General features: G+C 38.1%; 1 protein-coding gene across 1 annotated transcript in view; it reads right to left on the reverse strand.

Annotated features, from left to right (window-relative positions):
- The window catches only part of PLCG2 (phospholipase C gamma 2), a 56,264-nt gene that overhangs the window by 827 nt on the left and 35,785 nt on the right, over positions 1 to 19,652 (reverse strand). Inside the window, 17 exon segments of the mRNA XM_048958113.1 lie at positions 788 to 972; positions 3,904 to 3,992; positions 4,878 to 5,045; positions 6,298 to 6,412; positions 7,421 to 7,566; positions 8,160 to 8,369; positions 9,568 to 9,670; positions 11,655 to 11,812; positions 12,093 to 12,159; positions 12,590 to 12,686; positions 13,478 to 13,587; positions 14,542 to 14,610; positions 15,531 to 15,711; positions 16,625 to 16,744; positions 17,972 to 18,172; positions 18,958 to 19,136; positions 19,505 to 19,594. Of these exon segments, the coding sequence (XP_048814070.1) occupies positions 788 to 972; positions 3,904 to 3,992; positions 4,878 to 5,045; positions 6,298 to 6,412; positions 7,421 to 7,566; positions 8,160 to 8,369; positions 9,568 to 9,670; positions 11,655 to 11,812; positions 12,093 to 12,159; positions 12,590 to 12,686; positions 13,478 to 13,587; positions 14,542 to 14,610; positions 15,531 to 15,711; positions 16,625 to 16,744; positions 17,972 to 18,172; positions 18,958 to 19,136; positions 19,505 to 19,594 (2,288 nt within the window).

Consider the following 19,652-nt stretch of genomic DNA (forward strand, 5'->3'; position numbering starts at 1 on the left):
AAGAAAAAGAAAAGAAAAAAAAAAAGGAGTTAAATCTCCTTGATATTTCTCAGAGGGGAATGGCTTACTATGTTCATTCAATGTCTAAGTAATGTATCAGCAACAAGGACTGTACGTTTTTTTTCCTGCAATAGATGGGATTCATACAACTGTTCAGCACACACACACACACACAGGTAAAAAAAAAACTATTTAAATAAAAGTCTTCGTCCCATTTCATTATCTCAGAAAGGCCTAAAGATCTACTCAATACTTCCACGTGGTCACCTGGTAAGGAAGCCTCTCTCTTCCTCCTACCCAACCCAAAGGTGGCAGCAAATGAGACATACCCTCCCCTCAGCTTTGGATAGCACACTGACACTTCACTGACAGTTCTGTGGTCTTAAAATTGTTCTTATCTTTTGCAGTATGTGTCTCTGGAAGCATGTTGTTTCCACATATTTAATACACTAAGGACACCACCAGGGACATAACTTTAACAATGTAGGAGAGGTGGTTTATTTATTTGGCTATATAGAATATATTTCCAAGGTTTTCTCCTAGAAAGCAGGATAAAAGAACATAAACTCACAGGATTACACTGTGATTACTGAAACCAGGATTTCACTGAGCAGACATTTCACTGAGTCTGCTGGCCTCTAGTGGTTTGCAGCCCTGTCTCCCTTCAGCTATGCCAATCCTGCTCTGACTATTCTTAGATGCTTGTTTTAATAAACCTGAGATTTTCTTAACATTAAGCCATACTTAGATGGAGCTACCTTGGAAAGAAGAATGATTACCGACCCACCTCCGGTTACATGTTTCTTGACACATCTGTAGTTTATGTTCATTCACATTGAATTCTCTTAATAATGCATCTCTGTTAGGATTCCTTAAGTTCATATGGGTATCATAAAGGAACAGCTGGTTATTAACTTCCTCCTGGCGCTTCCGAAGTTGCCGACACGAAGAATAAAGCTCTTCTTCATATTCCTTTGAAAGAATATTGGAAATCAATGTAATAATGCTGGTAATCAGTGAATGTAAGAGATACCCAATACAGAATCAACAGAGTTCAGGGGGCTATTTTGTTTTCCTAAACACATTCCATTACCTTTATCTGGAGATAACATTTTGGAAAATATTGTCCCATAACAAATCATGTCAGTTTGTTGAGCAAAGGACAGCAAAAGGACATCACCATAGGACATCAGATTATGTGCTTTAAAATACTTTTTAATTTTGTTGTTCTTGCTTTTGACAGCTCCATCATATCTGTGTACTAGGTGACATTAACAATCTTGGTGCTTTCCTATTGAAATCCAGACCACAAGTAGAAATACTGATGAGTAAATAGGATCCCTAACAGCAGCAAGCACCAGATGACCAAGGGAGGACACGTCCTTTGTACTAAGGATCTATGGCCATTTCATGCTTTCAGAGGAACAGACTAAGTATTTGAAGATTAATTTACAGGGGGTCTGAGCTTCTGTTGCATGTGGCCCACAACAGAATGTCTCAAAATTCTCCTCAAGCATAAGTAATCAATGTGATTCCTCTCACAAATTATTTTAATACTCCAAAAACTCTGCACGCACAAACTGCCTCTTTTCTAGTGTTACTTCTGGGAAACAGCATTGGCAGCAACAAAGTCTTAATTTTCAAATCAGCAGCAAAACAAGGTACGTATCCTAAAAGAAATGACATGCAATCAATAAATGTAACAAATCTAAATATTTTCAGAGATGGCATACTAATAAGAATGCCTCTTTTAGGACTCAGTCCAGATCCACAAAAATTGACAGGTTTAGAAACATGGAGTTTCTCCATGTTTCTAAACTCCATGGAGCCATGGAGTTTTACAGTTAAAGGAACAAGATCCTTTCCTCACCTTTCTTTTTCCTCCCAAAACAAATTCCTACAGTTCCCTGGTATAGGATGAAGCAAATAAAAGCTAAAGAGATTCACACACTTTCTGATGCAAGTGAATCAATTTTCAGGCTAATAATACATGCTTCTAAATGTAAAAATCTCAGTGTAACCAAGTTTCTACAATGTCAAGGTGACTGGTTAAATTGAACAAAAACTGCATGAGGCCCCACATAACAGTTCACATATATGCATGCTTACATTTGCTAGACTCTTGCTACTCTGTTCCTAAGGAAATTTCACAGCCATTCTCATTCCCCTTTGTAACTGTGTTTTTCATCTCCAAGAGAATACAGATGGAGTCCTGTGTATAAACAGGCCTGTTATTAAATTATACCATTTTGTGAAGGGTCATTATCACAAATAAAGAAAAAAAAGGGCAGAAGAACAGATGGATATAGCCCTGATCGTTCCTGATGCTTCTTGAATGATCTGGCAGAACTTCCAGAAGTTGATTAACCATGGCAAACCTTGATTTGCTACAGACTGCCAAACAAAAGCAAATTTGTTTGCAAGTTCTCCTGCTACTGCATTACCACCCAGAAACATCAGACCTTGCAAAAATACAGAGCAATGCTGCATCTTCCCTTGGCCCAACAAATTGAAGGTGTTTCAAGAGTGTGAAATACGCTACCACCAAAGGACTTAGTGCTGACAGACCAGGAGACACGCTGCTGCTATGAACAACGCTAAGAGATACACGGGCCCCAGGCAAAGAATGAATTTCTGAAGAGGAATCAGCAATATATCTAGCACCATTCCCATGCTCAACATTAGGCAACAGCAAGTTGTTACCAGTTTTCTCAGAGGCAACAAGCCAGAAAATATGTAAATATATGAGTTTATCTGGTCTCCTGGATCAGACTCATGTTCATGGAATACGAACATTTCAAATGTTATCTTCATGCCTCTCTTTTCTTTAAACATACACTCTTTGTCTCAGCTCCTAGCCTTCTCCTTCTCTCAGCTATGGCTGCCAAGAGCTGATTACACACAGTCATATTACATTATGTGTTTATTAGGTGGCTTTGCAAAAATCTTAACAAGAATGTTTGAAAAAGGCTGCCACTCCTCCATGAAGAATGTGACTGAGAATTCAGTGACTTCCATTTCAGTGTCTGTAACCGTGGGGACAAATCTCTCCAGAGACATAACAACTTACTGTTAGCAGAACCTGGTGTTTTAATCATGAAAACTAACACATATTGGTGTGAACTACAGCATTAGCTGAATGATTGTGAACAACTGCAGATGAGTTGCACTTCTTCCTCCTCCTCTGAATATGAAGGGTACTGGAAAGCACCCAGAAATCCTCACTTCCCAGAAGCACTGTAAAATTTCATTACTTGTTCCCTGTGCCATTGTATTTAATAAGATACAATAAAACATAGATTCATATATAGTTATAATTGAATATTTAGTTATATATAGTTATATTAATATATAAAATATATAGAATAAAATATTATTGACATATAAAGAGAGTCTGAGAATAAGCCTGCTTTAAATTAACATAGAAAGGAGCACCTCTGAAGCACCAACAAATGCTCTTCACAGACCAGGTATTTGAATGTGTGGTTCCATGAGCAAAGGATGCATCATCATCATTTTTCCTGGAATGTGTAAAAACACTAACTAGAATTTCAATAGGCAAAAAGCCTGAATTTCAGAGGTGAAAGCCTGAATTTAGCTAGCTAGCTCTGCATGGCATCAGTCAGTTAACAGGGGAAATGCAACAACCATGCTGGTACAGCAAAAAACAATGGAGGTAATTAGGCTTTTTTGTGCATTATTTATTTTAACAAATGAGAAATTTGTCTCCTCAGTGGGAGAGGGGCTCAATTTGCATTACTGGTCTTCCCCAATACCTAAAGAAGAAAAGTCAGATAATACCACACCATAAACTGAACAAAAACCTAAATCCTTGTTTCCTGGTTTCCACAAAGAACTGCTAACACATGCTGTGAGTGCACAAAACAAATGAGAGGTTCTCACCAGAACTTGCTGCATTTCACAGTGAATCAGAAGTGAGGCTAGCTCTATGTCTTCACTGTAACCATTCTTGAGAGGAACTGATCTAAAACCTGAAAGAAAAACAGAAACAAAGCATATACAAAGAAGTACTAGAGTCAAGGCCATCAAAAAATGGTGCGAGTGGGCCTAAGGACCAAAAGATCCCTCACTGTTCAAATGCTTCACTGCTGAGAGCAAGCTTTCTTATGTGAATTATGTGAATTACAGAGAAACAAAAGACAAGAATGACAGAACCAAGAAACAGAAAATTTCATATACTCTTAGAAACTAAAGCCAGATGCAGGGAAAAATCAGCAAACTTACTCTGCATATGCCCACGTTTAAGGCAATGAATTAAACAAATATTCTGACACAAAATCAGAAAACAAACCTTCCCACATTTTACCCAGAGCACATAACTCTGTTGCTGAAATGGAGTCCATGATAAAGATAGTTAAAGACACAGGGATCATATCAGTAAGGAGATAGGAGTAATATCAGAACATTGATCTTGTTGCTTTCATCTGAAAAACAGCTCCAAGTGGGAGTGGAAGGAAGAACTTCAATGGAATCTCTTACTTTCAGAACAAAGAAACCCCTGGGTTTATCAGTACACAAGAACTATATTTAGCTTTCACAGAGTCATGGCACACTATTAGTAGCAGTTCTAAAACTGTCTTTGTTGTGATTTGTTGCTGCTGCAAATTTTCCTATCCTATCTAAACAGAATTAAAAATGAATAAATAAATAAATTCAGAAGGCAAGATGAGGATTATTTTACACGCTTTTCACACTGCACAGCTAACATCATAATAAACAACAAATTGAAGGAATTCAGGACAACAAAGCACTTCTCATTTGGCGTGTTATAGCTGCCACTGTAGAGAGCAAACTCATACCGCAATAACATTTAACGTCATTCTGACTTAGCCCCTTATCATCCCTCCTATTCTTACCTGATTTGATTCCTTTGATGGGAAAAGTGGCATGTGCTAAGAAATTGGGGTCACTGAACATATCCTCCTCATAAACAACAAAGCGCAAAAATGCTAGATTTGGATCATAAATTTCAAATTTCACTTGCTCCGGACAAGGTGCCCATACTGGATTAAGGCCATTGTCATCTGTAATGAAAAGGAAGCATTTACAGTATGAGGCAATAAATTCATTTCATTCATATACGGGTATGTATCCCAGGCCATTTTCTGGGCATACAGAGGCCAAAAAATCCTATTTACCATCTGTCTCATGTTGTAACCTCACTGCAGACAGTTTGTATTTGTTTATTTGTGAGGGGAGATAGGAGGAAAGTTGGCATGGATGGAAATCTATGAAGAAAAGCTATTATTTGTCTTTATATATACAAAACCTCTGTGGACCATATTCATGAGCCTCTTGTTCCGTGCCACAGGAAAAGCATGTATGATGTACAATGCCAGTGTACGACGGCCCAATTCATTTATGGAACACTGAGTAACTTGGCACTTGCAAAGCAGCTAGGAATTCTGCTGTCTAAGGTCTTGGTCACTCCTGACAAAAATTTAAAATCATAATCCTCTTCTCTGAAGTACTGAAGAGCCACAATGTACATTCTGCTCCTAATTTTGTATTTATCTTCCACTGCTGTCTGAGCTGTAGGTTTCAGTAGCTTAGATAATTAGATTCAAAGCCTCTTGTCTACCACAGGAACACTGCTGCATCCAGATATATTAAATTGTGAAAAGACAGCCAGTCAGTTTATTAAAGATTGTTCTGTCTTATCTTCTTACATACAAAACTTCAATAATCAATTTTTGTTTGACTGCCACTTAGATATTGTCCCATTTCATTTGCTTACACGATGTTCATGTACACACACACACACACACACCAGGCACACACTCCTTATCCAGAACTCACCAGGATAAGCTTTGATCAAAATTTTACTGCATTGCAGGTTATACAACTTTACAGCCATATCCACCCAAGCTGTCTCTGAGGGGATGCCAGCCTTTGAACCCAACTTGAAATAAACACAGTCTGGATCTCACAGCACTAACTCCCCATTTCAGACAGAATTTTGGCAATTGACTAACTCTGTAGGAAGCACTTTCAGGGCAGCAATTTAAAAAAAACAAACATGCAGACTACACAAAGTGTTGCATAGGCCAAAACATAACACAGTCACAACTTTCTGTGAACAGTTCGGGTTTTTTCCCTGAAAAATCAGATATTCATTCAAGTTTTGCAAATTAACTCAGGAAGGCAGGAGAGCAGGTTACCCAATTACTCCCCATACAGGTTGCTGGCCAATTATAGACGTTATACATTCATTATCATCGCCCACTTTACGTGCACTAAAAGTACAACCCCACTACGCAGAAAACTGATACTCACTCACAACTGTTGTCTTGAATTTGTTATTATCATACTCAGCCCCACATATTTCTACCTCTACGAAGGGACACGCAATGCTTCTACCAAGCTTTGGGAGATGACGAGCACCTAAAACCTTCAAAAGAAACTATGAGTTATAACCACATCCAGAGCAAAATTCACATGGAAAGGTGGCCTACAGAACTAAAAGAGAATTTCACTAGAGAATAAACAAAATAAACCCAGAAGAGTATGCAGAAATGCACACTCCCTTTCTTGAATGTGTTTACATCTATTAAACATACTATGTCACTCATAATGGCACTCCAAATTGTCTGGGTGACTCAGTGATTTTCATTGAAAGATATTATGGCTGACATTCATTGTACACAGTATGCAGTTCCAGATCAAGTTTGTAACATTGTCTTCATTGAGTCCTTATTACCTTAAAACATTCCTGCTTTATTTCACACCACTTGTTTACCTCTCCTCTAAACTGTAGTAAAAAGCAATTAATGTGTTTCTGCCTTCTCAAAAGGCATATTTTTAAAGGACATCTCTCTTACTGAATAACAACTGACAACAGAAACAAGCTCATCTCACTTTTGGCACTAGAAGACAACAAGGTATAATTTTCAAGCAATATATCCATTTCTCCATGAAAGTGAGACTGACATTCTGATTAAGTCACAGCATACCCAATAATATGATGAATGGGGAAAAAATAATCAGTTTATTATTTTTTCTGTTCAGTTGTTCTCTTTCATTATAAACGTCTTTCATCCCCACATTGGAAATTTTGGAACTAGTTAGTCTGCTGCTAATCAATCTCCAATAGGACATTTCTACTAAGAAGTTACTAGGTTGGAAATGCAAGTTAGTACATTTGGAATCTTTATTAGCAATTACATAAAATTATCCCAGGATTGTGGTTTTAGTTCTATAGCATGTGCTTCATTAGCATGATAAAGATATGTATTTCCTATCAGGAACCAGTGAAACTAGTTTTATTCTCAAACACTCCGACATTTGAAAACAGCATTTTGACAATCTGTCAGGTCTTGCTCTGAAATATAATAACTTAATTTATAGTTTTATAGATATTTATGACTTGTAAAAAACATAATTTACAAAAGAGATTTACCCTCACTGTCATAATCATCTGCAATTTCCTCTTCGATTCATTTGGCATTGGGTCATATTCTTCATTTCTCATGCTTTCTGGCTGCAGAACATAGCCAGTGCGTCCATTAAGTGAAAACAAGGCATGGTTCAATTGCATGTATTTATCTAGGAAGAGAGTTAAACAGTCACAACAGAAAGATCCCTATCTGAATAAAAGGAAGTACCAGATTAATGGCTCCTCTCTGCAATTCTTCCTGGTTGATGCTTTCCCAGAAAGAGTTGGAGAGGTAAGTTGGAAGACACAGTTACTGAACTTCCCTTCAGTAACTGAACCTGACAGGCCATTTTTCAACAATTTTAATCCTAATAAACCCATCTCCATTCAAAACTAGTTTCCTGTGAGTGCCGTTAGCTAGCTCCCCTTACTGGGAAGTTGTGTACAGCTTTCCCTGTGGGTGAACAACTGTTCATCCAACTGAACTTCACTGCAAATATCTCTGCTTGCTTATCATGAAGAAATCAAAGTGGAATAAACCTTTCAGAGGTAACAAATGGGCTCAGAGATAGAGAGACTGATTTTTTGTGGATCTGCTCTTAACAGAGGATTCACACATTCACAAATTCTCAAATTTATTTCTTTTATCTCCCTTCTCATAGTGAATTACAAATAAATACAACAGCCACAGTGACTAGAAGGCAGAGGCTCCATTAGTGGTGAAATAGAATATGGGCTAAATCCTTTTTAAAGGGAATATTACCTGGAGTCTGAAAGTTAAGAGCCACCATCTGAGAGCCACAAAGCCAGAGGCGAAATGGGTCATAGTTTGATGAGTCAACCCTTTGTCCTTTAGGATAGACACGTGTCAGTCCCTTCAAGTTGTATTTCAGCAACTCAACTGGCTTTTGCTTAACAATACTTTCTGCCTTGGTTTCCACAAAGGAACGAATTTCTTTGAAATCAGGATTTTCTACACAAGGGAGAGAGAAAAAAAGGGCTGTTACACAGGAAGAAAGAAGTTGACATTTATGCCTTATTTCCAATAACATTTTGTTTCACTTTGGTTTGCTTTGTCCTGTAATGAAATAATTGGTACTGTTTTAATGCAGACACAATAAACTGGTTGAATGTCAGGTCTGAAAGTTAAAATTGCCTGCCTGCCACATGCTTTGCAACAGGGCAGATTGTAGCCATGCTCTTATCTCATCATTGCTAATAATGCACTTCTGACCACTGCAGGACACATTTAAACCAGACATCTTTTCCTGGGTTTAAATGGGGAGAAGAAAGGGTCAGCCAGGGTTACCCAATGCTTCAAACAACGAGTGTAATTACAATGTCTTAGCCACAGTGACAGCTTATTAAAAGCATCTGCAAAGAAACTTAAGGAGGAAGGGCACATTTGCTGGCTTCTCTGGAACACAAAGTACATATTTCAGTGTCAGACTCTATCTGCACACTTATGTAGATCCTAGTTCTCATTTATATTATGGAACTATATATCATTTCTACAGCTTACATCTATGGCAAAGGTGCTACAGAACCATTTTGAGAGTTCTGACAAACAAATGCCAAGTGTTCAGCCAGATTTTTTAATCTCAGAAAAAAACCACCTGACGTAAAACTAGAGAACTTCCTTACTGAAGCTGTATTAAGACGATGTCTCTGATCAGTTAGGTAAGAAACCTGGGACAGTTTCAAGATCTGTCTTCTTTCAAAGCCTCCTTTCTAAAGGAAATTCACCAAGCCCAAGAAGTTTCCAAGTCTTTACTGTGATTGCACTGACTACGAAAACATGGTGTGGGAAATGAGAACAATGAGAAATTACCCAAGCTTTCATCTCCTCATTGATGGCCTCCTGTTTCTTTGTCTCATACCATTAATTAGTTCTGCATTTGGTCCCACACTTAAACCAAAACAGATTGAGATATGTGCTCAAAACAATTCTGATAAATTAGGGTCTTTTAGCTGATACTTTATAGCATGAACAGCTTCAAGCTCCCCTACTACTGCACAATTCAAACTATCACTGAAAATTCTCCATGGGTGAGGCTCAATATTCTCTAGTAGAGAAAGAATAGATTCTATCTCCATTTCCAGAATTTCAACTAACATCTGTACAGATTAGTAGAAAAGTTAAAATTCAGATGTAACCTTAAAGAAAATACCTAAATTGTCCTTGGTTTTGCTTGTTGGCTTGCAGTAGATCACCAGATCAGATAATTCAATGGCAATCAATTGATTCTTTTCCCAGTATTTCCTCCTGTTCTCCTATAAAATGTAATAAAGTTTTAGATTATGGACACACTAGGCAATATGGTACAGTAACTCCACTCTAATAAAATGACAAAACTGATGCATTCTTTTTTCCCCAGGTTCTTATTTGATACTTAAAACACTTCCACAGATGTAACGTATTCAATTCAGAGAATGGATTAACCAAGTGCTTTTTTTTTTTTTTAAAGCATGTGTTTCAGTGTCCCCTTAATCAATCCTACTCAGAAGCTTGGCAACATTTTTTTTTAATTTTAAAAAATATTATCTTGTTTGTACTCCATTTTCATTAGACTCCTGACTCTATACCTCATGTAAATGCAAATATATGAAGGAAAAAATGCAAAATATATAGTGAAGTTTCTCTCTATTTACCATCTTAAGCAGGACCTACGTCTTGTTAGTAAGTCCCAGACAGCTAAATTCAATCCTCAAGAGCATCATTCCTGTAATTTCCTATTTGCACATGAAACTAGAAATGTTACTTATAGAAAATCACATGTAATCATGTAGGCCTCACCAATTATAAGCCCACGATATACTTTCCTGTTTGTAAGCACCTGCTATGTGGAAGCTGAGCCAAGGTCCTTGCAGCCACAGACCGGAAGCTACTGAAATCAGCAAGACTTGCCCTGAGCAGAGATGTTTTGGCTGGAGGCTTTTCAGACATAAGAAGCAATTACAGGACAGAAAATGTTAGAAGAGCCCCATACCAAACAGCTACTAGCTTTGGTACAAGAGATTATGAAGCAGCAGCAATTAGGAAGTCTTCCAAAAGAATCCTCTCAACAAGATGAACTGAAGAGGAAAGAAAATCAGAGAAGCCAATGAGTTGCTAGAATGTTTCCCTGAACCAGAGATTACATTGAAGTCTAAGAAAGGCAAGGAGGAATACAGCATTAAGAACTAAAATGGACTTGGAAAAAAACCCAGACCTGTAAACACAAGTGTCGTTGTACTTAGGGATTTACTAGTTTCCCAGACATAGCTCAAGAGTATGCAGTGCTCCATATAGCAGTGGAGCACTTCCACAGTGTTAGACATAACACACCAGAGATACTCAGCCAGGAGAGCTAGTAATGAACGAAGTACAGGAAGCCTTTTTATGTACAACGTGCACATCTCCAAAATAAACTGAAAACATGTCTGTGTCATACTGCAGCATTATACTTTTTCCTTCCCAAAATTTAGACTGTTAATTGTACTGGCAAAGAAGGCCTTTCCTTGCCTTTTTCCTCTCCCCATGCTGCAAGGATTTCAAGAGGCTACACTGAGAAAAGCCTCCTGACTGACAGAAATGAGTTTAAAGCATCTTTGAATGCAGGCTGTTCAATAGTTCCCTAACCGTACAGAGGGAGAGAAAGCTGCCAAGCTCCTGAAGAGCCACTGATGTGCTATGAAAAACAACCCATTTAGAGACACTTCCTTCTAGACCAGGTTTCTCTTTTTCTCACTTTTATTTCTAAACAGAAGCCTGGCATAAGAACCACGTCTCTCCTCCCTCAACAGCAGTTCCTGCTGTTTTTTCCCTTGCTGAATTTGCTGGCCCCTCTGCTTGAGGTATTAACTTGCTTGCTATAAATGGGATTCTGATGACCCTCGGAATATTGCTGCTCTACATGAAAGATAAACAGCACAAGCCAACACAATACTGAAAAATATTTTCCATCATTCATAACACCCACTCAATAATAAAGAATAGAAACAGCAAAGAAAACAGTATTCTTAAGCATAGTCAACACAAGGGCATTTTGATCATGTCAAAGACTTCTTAAGTACTAAAAAAGACAACAGGAAAGTAAATTAATACATGAGAGAAGGAAAAGGAAGTCCTGAAGAATGTTTTTAAGTGGAAGTAGTAGTACAGGTACATAGATTAGGTACGGAGCTTAGCAAGGTTTAGCAGTATAAAACAAATCCTATTGTAAACTTACAGCACTACATATTAAAAACCAATAAAGGGGTTTATTTTTAACAATACCTCTTCTGCAGTTTTCCATGTGATTTCACGGACGCTTTGGTACCATTCAAACAGTTCTTCTACTTTATCAGTTGCAAATTCAACGCATGGATCTTCTGGATTCTTAGGTTCCAAAATGAAGACAAAAGGCTTTTTGTGTTTCCCTTGTGGCATTTTCACTGTTAGGTAAGTAGCAAGAAGTTTACACTAAAATCCAGCTGTTCTTCTAATGCTGTCATTGTTGAATTGTTGCAACAACTAGTGGCCAAGTCCTGGCCACTGCAGTAAGTGCTCTCATGGGGCTGGAACAATTAGTCTCAGAACATTTTATAATATCAATAGTATTTGCTACATGAATACAAATAGTTTTCAAAGCCAAGTATTTTATGCTAAACACAAGGGATCCTCTTCAGCACAGAAAGTTCAGGAGTCAACATGTACAAATCAGAAAGTACATACCCACATTGTACGTATTTAGTACCAATATGCCGTGACACAGAGAGCCTAATGGATTGTCCTCAATAATCTGTGAAAAACAGGAGATACAGCTGACACAGCCTTCTGAACAGAATATTAACAAACAATAAATACACACCACTAAATCTAATCACTTTCACTGAAAGCACGTGCACTGTAATATTTAAAAGGCAAACTAAATCTAAGTTTCAGGCAAGTTATAGCTTAGATGAGCTATCTGAAATAAAAATCCATACCGGTATAATATAAAGGAAAACAGAACCTCCTAAAATCCAAGCAAATCAGTTATCTCCTTGAGTAGTTTTCCATGATGGACATCCTGACAAAAACGCTTGACAGCACAAAGAACAGCAAAGAATGCATTCATTTCTTTATTCTGCATTCCCTTGAACACAGCATTCTAATTCCATAAACCAGATTTCCACGTCCAGCAGGCAGCTTGTTCTAGGAAAACACAGCAGACAAACCTTAAACCTCACCTGGCTTTCAAGCTCAGCAGAATTATCAGACGACAGGTCTTCAACGTAATTGGATGGAAAATAGTGTTGGACTTTTTCTCCATAATCCCCCTTCCACCTGAATTTAAAAAGAAAAGCATACATAGAGAAAAAAAAATAGCTTAAGAGTTTCAACAGGCCATTAATGAAGAAATGATACCATGATTCTATGAAACAATCCTCAAGAAATTGGTCATTAATACCCAACAATGGCTTCTCTAGTTGGCAATCACCAAAAATATAAGTGATTAAGTAGTTGCAAGATCCAACAAAGTGATCATTAACTGTAGTAACAGATCATTTCAGAGGGATTACAGTTACTGTATACTGCAGTTAATGACTTAAGAGGCATTTCCCCCTCCAGTACTAAAAATACTATTATGTGGTTGATTGCCCTGCAGAAACTAGAGGGAAATATCAGATTCCCAAGCAATTTGCAAGGCAGCTAAGAAACAAAACCACTTATGAAAGGAAACTATACCGACAACTAAATAAAATGGATTTCATTCCAGAGAAGTACTAAAGAGAGCAGAAGAAACGCAGTACTGATGACAAAGGTAGTAGATGCAGAACTTCTCAGAACACACAAGTGTTAAGGAAGTATGAAAGCAGTAAAGGAGTAATAGGGGATAATGGCATAATGAAGATTCTGCAAGGTGAGGTTAGTTCTGTAGGGCCAAACAATGCAAAAGACATGATAGGAGACTTGCATTTGAGTTTTTTTGCTTTCATTTAGTATATCAGCTTTAACATTTATGAGGCCACATTTAACAAGCAAAGATTTTTAAAAACATGCTATCCAAAGTTTAATCTTTCTCTCCCATCCAGTAAGTCACTAGAAGTTCTCCTACGAGGAATCTTTGTCCTTACCAGCCTCCAGTTTCCTTTGTGACATTATGAATTAGAGCTCCTCGACAGAAGCTCAATTCATCACTTCGTTTGGCTCTGTAGTCATACAAGGCTTTCACCGTTCTCTGAGGCTTTAAGAGAAACAAAGCAAACAGGTCATCTAGGGGGACAGGTCATAAAATGATCAATAATGCAATTTTATTTTTTTTAAGAGGTGGAGGAGAGGGTGGAATTGGATCCTTTTTTGTTGTTGTTAAGAAGCTCAGAAAACGCAGTACTGAAGTTCCATAGTGACATCTATTGTTGGAAGCAAGTAATGCTACTTAACTGCTATTTTTCAAGTATCAGCTTGAAAAAAAATGTTTTGTTTGTTTTTTGAAGAGCACTGCAATGTAATTACTGTAGAAAAAAAAAAAAAAAAAAAAAGTGAAGTGTCAATCTATCACCATTCCATGTATTCAAATGCAGCTGGAGCACAAAGGCTTAAGAAGCAGTCAAAGAGCTTGCACTTCCAAACCACATCAGCTATCCTGCTGCTCACGTTTCCTTTAGGAAGGCATCTAGTTTCAGTACAACAAATAATTACTTTGTCTTGAATTTATTAGCACTCAAATTCTTCAGTAGCAATGTAAATACATTAGCCAAAAAGACTGAAAGAAAGTTACAGCCACTGAATTAACAATCAGGCGAACTTTTAGGAGAATCTAGTAGGAGACCATAACAAGAATTAGAGGTAAGGAAATGTTTGCTGTGCCACTTGTTATTAAATTTTGGAGCATACCTGAATAAGCACATGTACAAATCAAGCCACCTCCACAGACTAAATAGCAAGAAGTGCCTGAATTCCCAATACGGGGGAATCAATACAAGATTTGCACAGAGAAATTGTCGGTACAAATTTTGAGTAGATATTAGAAAAAAAGTCACACCCTTCAAAAGTTCACCTGTCTAGTCCCCCCATAAGTCAAGCAGCCTAACACTTTCAGTTAACCTTTTCATTAGTGATAACAGGAAATCAACAAACTATTCTCATCGTTTTCAGAAGTCTAAGAGAAAACGTGAAGGCCATCTCTCCTAAAACATACCACTGTAGGGGTGATTTCACTGGGTTCCACGTACATCTTGACATCATAAAGAGAGTTTATATCTTTTTCCTAAAAATGGAAAAAAGGAAAAAAGGTAAATTACAGTAATCAAAAATTAGAAAAATACCTTTCTGACAATAGAGATGCAAACTGAAGATCATAATACATGTGTCTGGCTTCCCTCCTTATCTCTGTAGTTGACCACAGCTGAACAGCAATATTAACACAACGAGATCTAAAATTCTTTCTGCCCCTTTTAGCCTCTCCAGAAGAAACAGAAAAAAAGAGACCTGAATTTCCTGAAAGATGGCAAATTTGTTTTTTCTTGCACCTTCCAACACCCATACATTTGAAAACAGATGAGGTCATCTCAGGCTTTTCAAGTCAGTTACCTGTTTGAAGCTCTCTCATCATGGAATACATCCATCCAAAAAGTAGACATCTATCCTAAGCTAATTATCCGGTCTCCCCTTTTAGTCAGCAAACAGACAGGTATCTCTGGGGGAAATCTCCTCACACTTATCTCAAAGAGTGAGCCTTCAGAGGTACCTCTCACTTTTTACCACAAAGGCAGCAGGACACCCCCCTGGGAAAGCTCCAAAGTGGTGAAGTAAAAGCTACTGTCTGTACAGGATGACAGGCACAGCAGAATCTTTAAGATTTCTGTCTACTCCAGAAACAGAAGAGAGGGCCAACTGCAGGTAAGGCTGTTATCAAAAATAGAGCAATATGTCCTACTTCATGGAGGAGCTTTTCTAATCAAATCATGAGGAAAACAGAAGCCACCCCATTGACAAAGATGAAGCTTTTTTCTTCACATGTCTCAAAAACTTCTAGAGAAGTCAGTGTAACCATCTTGATTTCACAGACTGCTTAAGCTTCCCTGAAGGACATCTATCATAGCCAGAACCAAACTCAGCTCCACCAGACCCAGACTTGGGACTCCATCTGCTAAAACACCTGGCACTCATGCAAAGGACATCACTTACCGTGCTGTAGCGCTCCAGCAGCTCCTCAGTCACGGGATAACGCAGTTTCATTTTCCTGTACAGAGGGTGCTTCTCATAGTATGTGACCAGTTCCACTAAACTCTCAAAGTAGGCTGATGTTCCAAGCACAAAATGGCGACCTTCTTGTTGAATTCGGAAGTGCTTCACCTTCCCCTCAGCTCTGTGAAACAAGTACAAGTGCTGTTAAAGGTATTGGTACTTGGCACAGCGAAAGCACCAGTGCTGCAAACTAGACCAAAATTGCTTTATGCATCTTAACCGTGTGAAATAGCTTCTCCCTCTTCCAAAACATCTTTTATTCAAATAGAATTCCATTTGCTTGATTAAATTCACCAAAAGATATTCTGATTTTCCCACAATGTGCAGGGCCTTGGGAAAAATCCATGTTTTTGCCTAGATTAAATTTCCCTATTTTGTTCCCCTACACAGGGGTATTCTGTCACTTTCAGACTAAATAAATGCCTAGAATCAGACTGAGAGTCCCATCGGAATCCACTGCTACTGATCTGCTGCTGTCCCTAAGCAATGAGTCAAACTCACCTCAAACACAATTTCATTTGAAGGCACAATGGAGAATACTGTAATTCTATACTTTTTATTAATATTGTTATAGGCACCAGAGCTTCAAAAATATTTTCCCTGGCAATAAAAGCCTACAGATAGATAGAAAACAGTGCTGTTTTGACAGATACCAAACAGATTTGAGTCAGTTAGATGACAGGGTGGAATTTCCAAAGGGTAAGGACCTAGAATTATTGCTGAATCAGCACCAGAAAGAAGTTCAAAACAGCACTCCGTTGCGGGGAACATCAAGGAAGTAAAGAAGGGTCATGCACAGCTCTGCACTGGGAAAAAGGGGCAACTGGTGCCCAAATACTTTCATAAAGTTATTAAGGTTTATTCCATTGACAATTTACTGCTGTACACTTTCTCACACCTTACTAATTACTCAGAATTTGACAGCATGACTTTATGACTCAAAAAAGACCATTTTTAAATGAGAGATAAAAAAACACAAACAAAAAGAACACTGCTGGCTATTAAATAACGTATTCATATCTGACTTCTCTTACCTGAAAGTCATGGCAAATGAATCAGGCTCATCTCTCTTTCTAATCAGAAAGGCTCCATCTCGAGGAATTCGCATCAGCATGTCTTCTGCCTCTCCTCGACTCAAGTTGCTATAGTACCAACTACAGTCAAGAATCAAAATGGACAAAGGATTACAAAGCCTGTCTAATGTAATTCAGTAACACTAACAGGTAGCGTTACTAACAACAGAATCTCTAACACTACAAGAAGAATTATGCATTCAATTTTCCACACCTTGCCATCTACAACAGCATCTTATTACAAAATAACACAACAGCTTGTTTTGGATTAAATCATCAAGAAGGCGGCAGAACACCTTGCCTCCCTGCAATGATAAAACATAAATCAGCATTTCTTCACAAAGCAAAGTCACTGGATTCTATTTCTCATCTGCCATTCAGTTTTCAGTAGTTACAATCACAGTTTTGACACAGTATTTTCATTTATCTGTATTTGGGCTTCTCCTTAATCCTGCTAGGTAATTGACTCTAAAAGGGAGAGACATGAGATTTGACAGATGGACCATTCAGTGGATAAGGAACTGGCTCAGTGATTGCATTCGAAACGCTGCCCGATGTTCAAGTGGAGACCAGTGACAAGTGGCATCCCTCAGGGGTCAGCACTGGGAGTAGTGTTATTTAACATCACGGTTGGTGACGTGGACAGTGGATTGAGAAGCTTAAAGTCATAGGTCTATATTTTTCAAGCACAGGAGAATTCTTTTTTCTGATTGCAGAGAAAACAGATCAAAGGGCAGTGATGAGAGTGTTCTCCCATCAAACAAGAGCAAGCTCTGCCTGTGATCTATGTCAGGTAAACAGCAGCTGGAAATAAACATCAAGCTATGCTACTTCCAATTAGCATGGAGCCAAGTCAGCCTAACCAATTCTGACAAGGGTCAGCTGGAAGTGAGGATTAGGGAAGGAACTCTTTTGGGCCCACTGCTCCAGTTGTAAGAGTTTCCAGATGGCACAGTTGCTATATCACAGTCAACTAGTAAATATCTAACCCAACCCAATGGGTACTATAAATCACTAAGCAGAGAAGGAAGAGATTACACACTTCCACAGCAATACAGTTCTCACTGATTTTTCTAGTTGTTGTTAGTAAAATTGCTCTCCCAGTGACTGCCCTGTTTCAACAGGTTCTGACAAAGTCAGTGATCTTATTTGCCATCTCTCAAGGAGGTTTACTCCTCTAACATCCACTAACAACCAACACTCAGGTATGCTCTGGAGAATCTTCTGAGCAAAAATCCAAGATCATATAAGAAATGCAAAATACTCTGTAGGATCACAGCCCTGCTGCTTGCCTTCTGTTGTACGTACTCTTTATTTTCATGAGGGCTGGGATTGGGCACAGCGTCAGTCAGACGCAGCTCAAATTCAGCACATCTCAAGTGGACCTCCTTGTAGTGTTGAATGAGATCATAGATGCTATCAAAAGTGACATTGTCTGTCAGGTAGTATTTCACAGTGTCCCCATCACTTGAAGAACGGATACGGCAGTGCTGGACTCTACCTGATCTCCTGAAAAAGCAAAGAGGGGGATAAGAGGAAAAGAAAAGCATTATAACAGCTTTTATTCTTAAGCATTTCCTCACCCATTAATAGTTATCTACTTGGTAAACTTGTGAAAAGGCAAGAAATCTGTATTATCTCTTAAAATAACCTAAGCAGCAACAGCTACAAAGATCCTGACAAGTGTTATCGCAATCCCCAAAATACTATTTGTCAGTACACAGTTGTTCAAAATGTTGCAAACACTCCTTCAGAATTTCTTCTGACAGCTCTGATGGCTCAGAAATCCACCTCAAAGACTCCTCAGCAAAGAGCAAAAAAAAAAAAACCAAAACCAAAACCACACCCAACAAATTATCATGCAGAATTATTTATTATTTTCCCTCAGGTGGATATTTTCATTGAAAAGAGAAATCTCTGCTAATAAAGGCCACGAGCGTGGAAATGGCAAATCAGTGTGCAAACTTGTAATTTATGCCAGATCAAGTTTTGGCCTTTTGTAGAAGAAGTAACAAATCCTGCATCCTGATGGAAGAATAGAAATGTGAGAAAAAAAAAAATAGATCAGAGCAGTCAGTCTCCTCTTGAGAACTGCAACCCTTCAAGTGCAGCCTGCTCTGCTGTAAGGCGTTATTCTGTGCATCAAAGTTCAATGCAGCAATACTCTGTCAAATCCAATCAGTACCATTCTGATAAATAAAAACTACTTATTTTCTTACTTCCTCTCACATACAAACACATATTTACAAGATACAAACAAAATTTATACGAAGTTTTTATGACAATCACCATACCAGAATGACAGGGTGCAATCATTGGGGAAAGCCTCGCTCTCCCTAACTAGGAATGTCCCATCCTTGCCACCCATTTCAGCACAATATTCTTGGAGCAGCTTCTCAGCAGTTGTTCTCCCCTCTTTCATTTTTCCATGGAACCATTTCTCTTTTAAGTGCAGTTCAGTACGTTTTACCTCCTAGAACATAAAATGAGAATTTTTATTGTCCATTTCTAATTAACAATACTTAGCCAAAGGCATGTAAGAACTTGGACTGGATACATCAGCATTAAAATTTAACTATCAAAATCACTTTTCTTTGTCTTTGTACTCGTCATTTGTATGTCCTCAATTAGCCAAGGGAAAAAATATGTAGATTTTTTTATTAAAACAGAGATAACTGGAGTACTTGGCAAAGATCCCTTTTCAAAAACTTATTTGTAGATACACATACTGTCAGATACAGATTCTCTCTAACTTCAATAATGTCAATATAAGAAATACATATCTGTTAACAATAAAATAAGAGATTAAAAAGAAAACAAGTAATAAAAAATAGCCATCACCTTTGATGGATCCTCCTCTGCATTCTGTTCTATGACATCACTGAATGAAAGCTTTCCATCAGCAATAGCACAGTAGTGCCGAGTCCACTGCTAAAAGTTGAGAGAGATTAAAACTTATTAATAAAATAAGTCAGACTCTAAGTGACAA

Source organism: Lagopus muta, chromosome 12 (genome assembly GCF_023343835.1).
Source record: "Lagopus muta isolate bLagMut1 chromosome 12, bLagMut1 primary, whole genome shotgun sequence".
In the NCBI taxonomy this organism is placed as follows: domain Eukaryota; kingdom Metazoa; phylum Chordata; class Aves; order Galliformes; family Phasianidae; genus Lagopus; species Lagopus muta.